The sequence below is a fragment of the Lathyrus oleraceus genome, chromosome 6 (genome assembly GCF_024323335.1).
Source record: "Lathyrus oleraceus cultivar Zhongwan6 chromosome 6, CAAS_Psat_ZW6_1.0, whole genome shotgun sequence".
NCBI lineage: Eukaryota > Viridiplantae > Streptophyta > Magnoliopsida > Fabales > Fabaceae > Lathyrus > Lathyrus oleraceus.
The window spans coordinates 120966725-120978494 of record NC_066584.1 but is presented as its reverse complement, the minus strand read 5'-3'; the positions used below and the strand labels follow the sequence as shown (position 1 = coordinate 120978494).

The window sequence follows — 11770 nt, the reverse complement described above, 5'->3', positions numbered from 1 at the left end:
CAAAAAGCAACCAAGGATAGAAGGCCTAAACCTCTTGTCAAACAAATGCATTAAAAGGGTATCAAAACTCAAAGTCAGGGGTAAGGATCCACACATCAAGACATGACATACCTACTGATTGGAGAGATCGATTGAAATTGAATTGCACCGTTGGCTTTGCAGAACAATCTTAGGGTTTATATGAGAGGGAATTGGTTCTTTGCAGATGAGTTCCCTTCAGTCTCTGAAGGTTGCTCTGAATTAGTTAGAATCTCTCTAGGGTTTTGTTCCAAGGAAACCTCAGAGTGTTTTCAGCTTTCACCAATTCTCCTCCTCCCCTTTTTCTTTACTGAAATTTCAGAATTTATAACTTGATCGTGGGCTCAAATGAGAGAGGTCCAAGTCCAAATTTTTTCTGTTATATATATATATATATATATTTTTTTTTTTTTCAAAACGCGTGGGCTTCGCCTTGCGAGCATGACAGTTCAGGAAATTCCTCTGAGCGCAGGTGATTCTGGTGGCTTTTCTTGGGACTCGCTAGGCGACCCATTCTGCTCGCCTAGCGAGCATGACAGCTCATGAACAAACTTTTGCTCCTTTGAATGATGAATAGACCCTATTTGAACATGTTGGAAGTAACTCAAGTCATTCCCTGACCATTTCACCTTCAGTTGACCAACAGTTGACTTTTGACTTCATAGTTGAATTTTGAATTGTACTGAGCCCATTAAGCTTGATCCTTCAGATAGAACCCACAAAGTGACTTGGATGACATCCTCTTGGAGCTAATTCTGATTGACATGATGAAATGCAATATGAAATGTTAAATGACCTAAAAAATGAATACATGAATGAGGAGGGCAAATTTGAGGTGCTACAGAGGTGTATAACGCCTTTGTGTTGGTATGATTTTGGTGAGAGTGTTGTGCTTGGACCTGAGATAGTTTAGCAAAATATCGAGAAGATAAAGATGATCCAAGAGAAGATGAAAGCTTCGCATAGTCGTCATAAGAGATATCATGACAAGAGAATGAAAATAATTGATGTTCTAGAGGACAATATCAACTTTAATTTTGAATGAACCTAATAAAGATTAAACAAAATATTAAATAAATTTGATGAAGAATGACAAATAATGAACAACATAAATTTCTCAGAATGGAATGGAATAGATGAAGGAACAAGTTCTAAAAGATTTTTTTTAATATTATAAATTATAAATATTAATTGAATAATAGCAATGAACTAAATTCTTTAAACTCTTAAAATGACATAAAGATAAAATCTTCTGTGCCACATATAAAATGACAAAACAATCAAAGATAAAAAAATTTCAAAATTTATTTAAGAGACCTAAAAATTAAAATTTAAAAATAAAGACTAATAATTTTTGATGAGAACAAAAAGATATGCATTTATATTTTTAAATTAATTATGTGATTCCTTAATTTTACATTATTTGTGTGACATGAAAATAAATGATAATCTCTATTAAATAACGGTTTAAAATTATTTTTCAATATCAATACACTACTTTTGAATTATAATTAAATAATAAAGTTAAAAATAATACATATTTCAAATTAAAAAATAAGAATAATATTCATTTTGAAACAAATATTTTTCATTAAAAAGGATAATCAATGTGAAACAAGAGAGTAATTCTACTAGTAAAATAAACTTAGTGCATAATTGCATAGATTTCAGTGCCTAAGATTTGTAGGTGCTTTATCTGGACGCAACCTTGATAGTAAGAGTTACCACTAGTAAGTGAGTAACTGCCGTAACCCTAACTGCGGTCACCACTTCTCTACCTCCCTCTGACCTCCGCCGCCAGAGTCTTTCCGGCCACCTTTCCCATTTTCCCTCTTTTCATTTTCGCTACAGATCTTCCCCTTTTGTGCTCTGATTCACACTACCAACTGAAGTATCATTCACCGCTTCTAATTCCATTCACCGGAACTTCAAAACCCTATTATGGCAGAACCGTCGAACACCTCTCCTCCACCGGCGACTATGAGCTGGGCCGATCAAGCAGACGAAGAAACCAACCCATCTTCAAGCTCCACTGCCGAAACACCAACCCTCAACGTCGATGAATTGGCCATCGACGAGGACAAGAAGTCTTCTGCTAAGTTCTTAGACGATCCCGACGACTCCAACATCCAAGCGGTTTGTTACCGATCCTCTCTCTCGTTCCTCTTCCAAATCTTGAAAATATGACTTACGGTTTTTGAATTACGATGCAGGTTACATCCGGTGACACTCCCTACACGTCGGCGGCGACATTCGAAGAGCTGTCTTTATCGGCGGAGCTTCTGAAGGGACTATATGTAGAGATGAAGTTTCAAAAGCCTAGCAAAATACAAGCAGTGAGCTTGCCAATGATCCTCAATCCTCCTAATAGGGATTTGATCGCACAAGCACATAATGGTTCAGGGAAAACCACTTGTTTTGTGCTTGGGATGCTCAGTCGTGTTGATCCAACTTTGCAAGCTCCTCAAGCTCTCTGCATTTGCCCCACTAGAGAGTTAGCAATTCAGGTTAGATGCTTTGCTTTTAGCCCAGTTTGGATAAACAACTTAGTTAAGTGCTTATAGCTTAAACCTCCTAGTGTATGTTTGGTTTAGCTTTTGGAAGAGTCAAAAATTGATTTTTAAATGATTTTGAGTTGTTTGATTCTTCTAAAGTAGAATTGGTTTAGCCCACTAGAATTTGTAGCTTTTGAGTTTAAACGTGATTTTTACATTGAAATTTAGCGTTCAATTCACTTGTACATAAATTTATCAAAACATAAATCACTTTACCTTCAACTCACTTTTAGCTAGAAACAAATTTATAGAATCAAATCATTCAAAATCAGTTCTTTTCACCGCATATAACCAAACACACGCTATAAATTTATATTTCCTTACTAGATTAAATAAAGTCAAACCATTTTTATATAAGCTGTAAACTTGTTTTTTTTCTGTAAGCTGTCCTTGAGAGCTTATATGGAAATAAGCTAAAATCTACACATTGATATATTATAAGCTAATTTGATGAACTCTTTCAAAAAGTTTCACAAATGCTTATGCTAATAGATAAGTTATTTCCCTTGTTTGATTTTGATTTAAGTTTTCTGATTTCATAATAGATTGTGTTGAACAATGTGGCATGATTGTTATTTGTTGGGTTGTGTTTTAGAACATTGAAGTTCTCCGGAAGATGGGGAAGTACACAGGGATTAGCTCAGAATGTGCAGTTCCTATGGACAGAAGGGATTCAATTCCAATTTCAAAAAGGTCACCTATTATGGCTCAGATTGTTATTGGTACTCCGGGCACTATTAAGAATTTGATGACTTATAAGAAACTTGGGGTGACAAGATTGAAGATTCTCGTTTTTGATGAGGCTGATCAAATGCTTGCTGAGGTAAATTTTGTCATGTTGAGTAGATGTTGTTTAACTAGACTTACAAGTACAACTGAACCATCTTTCTTAGTATTATTGGAGAATTAGTTATACCCCGATTCGATTAGTGAATTGATAACTAGAGCGTAGACCTGTGCGTAGCCCAGTTGAATAATTTATTGAAAAACACTAAGCAATGCACTTGTTATCATTTGATTTCTAATTTGCTGCAACTGAAAAATGAGTTTTTTTAACCTTGGAAAGAGTTGCAATAGAAGTCTTTTCATAATCCTTTTGAATGTGTTAAGTTTTTGTACTTCATTTGGAACTGTACCGTGTGTATTATTACAAATTACAGTTTTATTATAGTGAATAAATAGTTTATATCCTTTTGGAATTGCCACTCTGCAGCATGATTTGGGAGTGCAATGTTGATAGCCAAATATTTTGTTTGGTATACTATATATTAATATAGATATTGAATAGTAAACTAGCTGACCCCACTTAGTGGGATAAGGCTCGGTTGCCGTTGTTGTTGTTGTTGTGAATAGTAAACATAGGCACACATGTCAGTGAGGTACATAAAGGAAGGTGACTATAGTCTTATTTTATGTGTAGAGTTTTGTATAAAAGTACAACAAACGTAAGTGTAAAATTGATCATAAACCGTAACCATTTCAAGTCCTTATGGACATGTTTACATGCTAGAGTATGTCTCTATTAGATACCTGGCCCAAACATTAGAAGATACCCGACACAACATTATCAGTATTATAATTCAGAATTTCAGATTCCACTGTACGCCGTACTCATGTTATACTAAAGTGCTGTATTCTGTATCACTTCCCTTCTTTTCGAGCCCATAATGTACAACATCAACCACACGGGGTCATGACACGGTAAGTTCTAATACCCCTGCAATTCCCTTAACGAGACAACATAGACAACTAAAATGAATCAGCAACTACTAAAATTATAAGTCTACAGCAATAGCTCCCACAACCCATCTTTTGCTGATATACTAGAACAAAGATGAACGAACCCTTTGCAGTTTTTGGTTTACTTCTGATTTCCGTCTTAGCAATGCCCATGCTTGATTTCTTGGCCCCACTCCGCCTACACATCATCACTTATGTATAGCCTATGTATTCTACCCTAACTTAGTGCTAATACTCTTATGGACTCCGAAAAGGTACTGACATTAAGAGCTGATGTTGCATTGGTAAGAGGTGTTTAATCTGCTTATAGAGTTGCCATTTATGAAGCAGCTTAAAACTTATCTATGATTGGTTTTTTGTTGTGGTGGACCACTGGGAGAATAAAACATGGATGGCCTTGCAGAAATGGCATGGATAAATCCTGCAGACCAAAGTCTTTTTATAGATATTAAGACGACTCTCCCCTTCTTGCGATGGATTAAGGGGAAGAGTTTGCTATTAAACATCACATCTTTTTATTTAGATCTAGCTAGTAGTTACTTCCAAGTAAAAAAACTTCCAAGTAAATATGCAGGACATACTAAGACCCAGTTCTAGGTTCAAGGAATTGTTTTGGCTTACTTGATTTGTCATACTTTTTTTCTCCTCTTTATATTTTAGCAGGGTTTGGCTTACTTGATTTGTCATACTTTTTTTCTCCTCTTTATATTTTAGCAGGGTTTGGCTTACTTGATTTGTCATACTTAATCACTGTAAAAATGTGCTGTTGCAGGATGGATTCAAAGATGACTCACTGAGGATAATGAAAGAAATAGAAAAATTCAATTCAAACTGTCAGGTTTGTTGGTCTCTCTCTTGCTTTAGTGTAGTTGCATGTTTGACATTTCCATCCACCCATACAAAACATTCTTGCACAGACTCAATATAAACAGGATCTGTTTAAGTTGTTAATCCCCTAAAATGTGTGGTGTAGCACCGACCCCCTAAAATGCTGTAGCGAATAGCGGGATAGCTTCTATTGCCAAGAATAAAATTCAGTGTACAAAGTAAAAATAATACTCAAAAATAGAAAAATACACAAAATAAAGAGACCAGCATACTTAATATTAAAGAACCTATAGCATATAGCAATAAAACTTAAACAGAGAAGAACATAACAAAATGGAACTAAAAGTAGGAAGAACAGAATGATTTTTTGTGAGCAAGAACAGAATGATTGTCTGTGACCAATAACATAACATAATGAGGAGCACACAGAACATTACCATTGAAAGGGTTCGAATCGACATTTATACCCTTAAAAAAAGTAACAGTTTAAAAAGGATTTGAGGAATTTTGCCCCAAAACCATACAGCGAGAAGTCTTGATATCGGGTCTGCAATTTCGCAGCATTTAGCGGCCTCTACAACTGCTATTGCTGACGGAGGCTCGCAAGCCAAAATAATTTGCGCCGAGCCCTACCACAGCTATTCTATTCCATTTTAGTGCGCCACTGACAACATAAAGACAACATCTACATAATCATTTTTGTACATTAAACAATATGTGTCTAACAACCACTTTTAAAATGATGTGTTATTATGATTGCTTTCCATTGGGAAGGCATGAAGAAATCCTGGCTCTATCTAAGCACTTTCTACAATTTGTGAAAGAAGTTTTTTTCATCTTATTTTATGAGAAGAGTAAACAGTAAGATGTTTTAGAGCTTATTATACTCACCCAAATAATGTTGTGCCCTTGCATGCACATAAATCCAACTGCCACTAAGGTTGGCTCCCAAAAGCCAGTACAACTCTCTTTCTCGTAAGACCGAGAAAGACTTGGAAGGGAACAACAGAAAGTGACTTTATGAATTACGACGAAAAGTTAGCTAGAAGGGAAGAAAAGTCTTTCCCTTAGTTTGGACCCGCATGCTGCCCTTTTAAAACATCTATTCTTGCTAAACTGGCATGTTTTGAATAGATACATATGTTTTTTTATAAAATTTATTAATTTAATACTCCCTTTGTCCCATAATAACTGTCGCATCATTTGCAAAAAAATATGTCCACAAAGGATTGTCATTTTTAGTTTCCAATGTAACTTTAATTGCTTATATTTTAACTATACCCTCTAATTGTTCATCACTCTGAATCAAGTTATTATTCTCCACTTTGCATTTAAGATAATAAAAATATACCAATAGTTAGTTTAGATAATTGGTAAAATCATCATTCTCTTTCTTTCGTTTATCATATTTTCTTAATCTTTGTGAAATTGTCAAATGCGACAAATTGGGACTGAGGGATTATTTAATTTTATACAAACACAATTATGCAGTCTAACCAGTGACTCGTTGACCCAATATCCTCATGTGGTTGATGAACAATTAGCTTCTGATAACACTGGTGCCAATGAGAAACTAGGACCGAGGTTTTATGGCCCTTTCTGTCATTAAAAAAGTTAGGGACTGAAGCTAATAGGCAGGATTTTCCTTCCAACACAATGGTAAATTGTGTTAAATATGCTTGGAGCCATGCTTGGATCTCATCCCCAAAAGCTAGTTCAATGGGTGAGGTAGCCCTCACATATTTATACATTCAATAGACCGGGAGCCTAAGCAACGTGAGATTTCTAACAAACTCAAACAACACAAATACATATTCAACACCCACCCTCACGCCTAGCGTGGGTCTGGGTCAAATATCCACATTGCAGTCTTTAACCCGACTCTGATACCATGTTAAATATGCTTGGATCTCATCCCCAAAAGTTAGCTGAAAGGGTGAGGTAGTCCTCACATATTTATACATTCAACAACCTGAAAACAAAAGCAATGTGGGATTTCAAACAAACTCTAACAACACAAATACATATTCAACAAATTGGTACATCTGGTCGTTCATGTATTGAAGCCCAAGAAGACCATCTCGTCTTCCACAGTTATATACTGAAGAGTGGGAATTGTCTCTTTGGTTCCCTTAGAGCTATTTTTTTCACAAGCCCTTATAGGTGTTAATAGTGCACAAGTTTCTTGATGAGTTTTAATTAAATGTGCAATTCTTCCAGATCATGAGAATAGATGGGAGGAGAGTGCTGTTATTAATTAATAGAGTCTTCCGTAAATTTCACCTTTAAGACAAGATGAAACTGGTTGGTGGAATATTGATAGGCCAATTATGCAAGATTATAGTAGGAAGGGCAAAAGGGTGCATGAAAAGGATACTGGGCCTCAAGAGGGTAAAGACCTGCAAGTGTTATGAGAGAAAAAAATGCTGCACAAGAGGTGTTGGTAGGAGGAGGAGAGAGCAGAGAGGGAATAATAGCATAATGGACGCATGGCAAAGAAGGGATTGGGAGAGAGGATACAAGAATCACACAAAGCGGTGTAATGATTATTTAGGAGGTGTGTAATAGAAGATGGGTACAGTGCATTTTATGGTGGCAGTTGGTGGTTGGTTAGGCTCCGCTGTACTGAGAAACAATTTTTTTTTATCAGTCTACTAGCATTACCTTGCTTTCTTAATTGTTATCTTTTAAGAAGCTAGCTCCATTTTCTTTATCATATTTTTCAGCTTCTTGAAATTTCTTCTATAAGAACGTAACAGAGATTTGAACTTCTGGTTGTATTTTCCTAGTTCGGCTTATAGCCTGGGGCTAAAGAGGATTCGTCCTTAACTGGGGCGTTGCTTTTTTCATTTATCTATAGATCTTGTTCTTTTCAGTAATACATTTCCCTTTTCTAGATAGGAACTAGTAGAATCATATCAGACATAGAGATTTCAAATGTTTATGTATGCTCTTATATGTTACAGTTGCTTTTTGAGTGTTGTTTATTCTCTAAGAAAATTTTGATTGCCTTGTGTTTCTGCAGGTTCTTCTGTTTTCTGCTACATTTAATGACGTTGTCAAGAATTTTGTTACAAGGATTGTAGAGAAGAAGGAGCATAATAAACTTTTCGTGAAGAAAGAGGAGCTATCGTTAGATGCAGTGAAGCAGTACAAAGTTCGTGTTCCTGATGAACTTGCTAAGATTGAAGTGATTAAAAGTTATATATTTGAAATAGGAGAGAATGTGGGGCAAACTATTATATTTGTGCGCACTAGAAATAGTGCAAAAATGTTGCATAAAGCCCTTGTTGAATTAGGCTATGAAGTTACTTCCATACAAGGTGCTCTTGAACATGACGAGAGAGACAAGATAGTCAAGGAGTTTAAAGATGGCTTGACTCAGGTTCTTATATCAACTGATGTTCTTGCCCGTGGCTTTGATCAGCAACAGGTGCTCATTTGGTCTCTCTTTCTCTCTGATTCCTTTTATGTGTGCTTGGACTCATTTGTTTTTTTTATGAATCCTTCCATTGCATTGTTTAGGTTAATTTGGTTATCAACTATGATCTTCCGTTGAAGTATGCTGCTGAGTACATCCGTGGCCGTGAACCTGAGCCTGACTGTGAGGTCTATTTGCACAGGGTTGGTAGGGCTGGGCGATTTGGGCGCAAGGGTAAGTTTCTAAAACTGCCGTCTGTTTGGTGTTATGTAGTCATCATTAGCTATTATATTATTGTATCAAGTGAGTTTCCTGTTAATATTGTGTTCAGCTTGTTTAAGCCAAATATTATGTATCTCACATAGCAGTATTTTAGCCATGCTCTTTCCATATACTATGAATTTATAATCAAAAGAGTAATTAAATGTTGGCCGCAAATATTTTGTTGGTGTTATTTCCATCAAAGAAACAGTGTTGTTGCCACAATGTTTCATTGGTTGAAAAATAGATGTTTCTTTCATTACTCCAAACTGACTAGTATTATTTCAAGCTTTTTGTATATGTGGAATGTGAATGTTAAAGTGTATAAAATTTGCTTATTTCTGTAAGCTCATGTACCACCAACCTGATCTTGCGGATCCGTAGTTGAATTGATTGACCCTACTTTGGTGGGGTATGTTGTAATATCTGCCCGTTTGGCCACACAATCACTTAGAACTCCATTTCAAAATTTTCCGCTTTGTCCTTATTATGTTTTTTAGGTATCAGGGGTTTGCACCTTAGCCCAACAAATGGGCCGAATACAGAATTGGTTCAAATTGCTAACGTGGCCTATCTGTTGGAGGGAAAGGGCAATTATATTAAGGGTAATGCTAACTTGTGCCCTTGGGGCACAAGTTAAGAGATAAATATAGAAACAAATTCTTGGAAATTGTGTATTGAATTTATTAGAAACTTATAATTAATAATCTTATTTATTTTTTCAATACAAATTTTCTATTTGTGGGTTTCTTAACATGTGCCCTTGGGGCACAAGTTAGCATTACCCTTATATTAATAATAGGGATAGCAAGAGGTGATACACCCAGCATCTTTTTCTGTTAGGAAGTGAGAATCATTTCATCTCCTAGGAGCTTTGCTCCGGGGACTATAGGAGGAAACTCTGGTAATTATTTTCATTTAGGAAATAAATACACTCAATTTTTACTAGTCTGTTTGTATGTCTCCAATATTTAAAGATTCCACATTGGTAAGAGATATGACCAAAGTACTCAGATCGGTTACAAGACTAGGCCAATTTTCCCCCTTGAGCTAGTTCTTAGGTTTGAATTAGGTATAAATCTGACATGGCATTTTGTTTTATCTGAAACCTGATAGACTCGCCCATTGATGTCTAAATTTCACTCTCCATATATCCAATCCTGGGTATTTGACTGCCATTCTAAGATTGCATATCAACTAGATATATGGCTTGGAGATGGTATCTACATGCCTTAAGTATTTCTTTTAAGGCTTGGGCAATCCTCCCCTTGATCCAGGCTAGCAGTTGGTATTGTTTGGCATATATTTTAACATTTTCTAAAGGAAGTCAATTTATAATTTCACTCCCGAGTAATTAATGCATGATTTTTCAGTAGTGGGGCAGAATACTAAGTTGTTGTTTTAAATTTGTTTCATTTGATTGAATAGGTGCTGTATTTAACTTGATATGTGACGAAAGGGATGAAAAGCTGATGTCAAAGATTGAAAAGCATTTTGGAACCCATGTAACAGAGGTATATACTAGATAATGTGCTTGAATTATGTATGCATGTGCAAAGGATTATAAAGATACGTAACTTACATAAATCATTTTGTTAATGTCATGTGAATGTAGGTGCGAGAAAGAAGTGTCGAAGACTATAAAGCTGCTCTTAAGGAAGCTGGTTTACTGATTTGAATCTCCCAAAGTTGACGGATCTTTATAGCTTTGTGTTGGTCTCCTGAATGTGTGCTTGGATTACAGCATATCAATGACGTTTTGATAAGTTTTTTTACATGGATACATGTGGATACATGCAGATCCTGGTTTAAGTTTCGGGAATGGATAGTTTCACTTTAGTGTTTGTTTATGATGCAACGTTGATATCAATGGACCCATTCCTTCCCCATAATGGTGTGTCTGAGTGTAGAAAAGTCTCTTTTGCTTGTGTGATAGATAATAATGCCTTCAGAGCGAATTATGGTATCCAAGCAGCTTGCTATCTAGGCTGGTTTCTGTGGATAAGTTTTGGGTGTTGAGATGATAGTACTGCGACAGTGTATTCAAGTTCTGTATAACAATCATTGGTAATTTAAAAACAAAAAGAAGTTAATCGTTATGCGTTTGAGAGGATTTAATAGTATCAAATTAAGAAACAGTGGTGAATATTTAAAGGTGACATTTCTGTCATCATTGAAAGATTTTGGTAAAGGTAATCAATCCTACTGTGTTGGACCAACAATTAAAGTTGCTGAGTTTTTTTTCTTCCCTTCAACGGTAACAAAATACATGTCTATTAAGAATATTTTAAATAAATTTTTATTTAAAATTTAAACCCTAAATTTAAATTGTTAGGATTCTTCCTTTTGCTTCATCATCATCTTTATCGATACAAAAGTTGGAATATTAATAATAAATTCTAAAAATTTCCTCATTGTTACCACCTAGCTTACTTCCGTTCACAGGTTGAGAAAATTTTTCTGTACTGGTTATTAGAGTAAATTAGTAAATTAAGTTTAGCTTATTTTAGCTTTTAGTTTTGAGCTAGTAACCAGCAGTAACTATTTATGTTTAGTTTGTTCAAGTTGTTAGAATTGTTACACTAAGCTTATACTCTCCTAATAGTAAAGGGAAGATTCATTCAGTATTGTAATTTAACTTTTGAAATAATAAAATAAAGATTTCTTTTTGATATGGTATCAATCGCGTTTGGTTTTACACTCTTCCACTTCGTAATTAGATTTTCTTTTCATCTCTTAATCCATATCTATTTCATTGAGCTTCAACATTGGTGAAAATCAATGAATCTTAACCAAGCTAAAAGGGTCGTGGTTCTTTATCTCAAATGACAAACAATTTAGAAATCCATCTTCTACAAAAACGTTGGTTGTTCTACAAGTTGAAGTTGAAGGAATTATTCTTACACAAATTTGTACCGAATCCAAAGATTTGCTAAGATGTATAAAA

At 35.3% G+C, this 11770-nt stretch overlaps 1 protein-coding gene across 1 annotated transcript; it reads left to right on the top strand.

The window, feature by feature from the left end:
• The first annotated feature begins 1614 nt into the window (after positions 1-1614).
• LOC127098477 (DEAD-box ATP-dependent RNA helicase 38) lies at positions 1615-10922 on the top strand. Its single transcript, XM_051037083.1, has 8 exons — positions 1615-2154; positions 2232-2525; positions 3169-3396; positions 5086-5151; positions 8167-8574; positions 8667-8796; positions 10252-10337; positions 10439-10922. Exons 1-8 carry the CDS (start codon positions 1960-1962, stop codon positions 10499-10501), a joined length of 1470 nt encoding a protein of 489 aa, XP_050893040.1. The 5' UTR covers positions 1615-1959; the 3' UTR covers positions 10502-10922.
• The last annotated feature ends 848 nt before the right edge of the window (positions 10923-11770 follow it).

Bases quoted from the DNA above. Each gene is read 5' to 3' on its own strand.
- LOC127098477 (XM_051037083.1), top strand. From the start codon at position 1,960: ATGGCAGAACCGTCGAACACCTCTCCTCCACCGGCGACTATGAGCTGG. The intron at 2,526-3,168 runs GTTAGATGCTTT...GTTGTGTTTTAG, and splicing joins CTAGAGAGTTAGCAATTCAG to AACATTGAAGTTCTCCGGAA. The intron at 5,152-8,166 runs GTTTGTTGGTCT...GTGTTTCTGCAG, and splicing joins AATTCAATTCAAACTGTCAG to GTTCTTCTGTTTTCTGCTAC.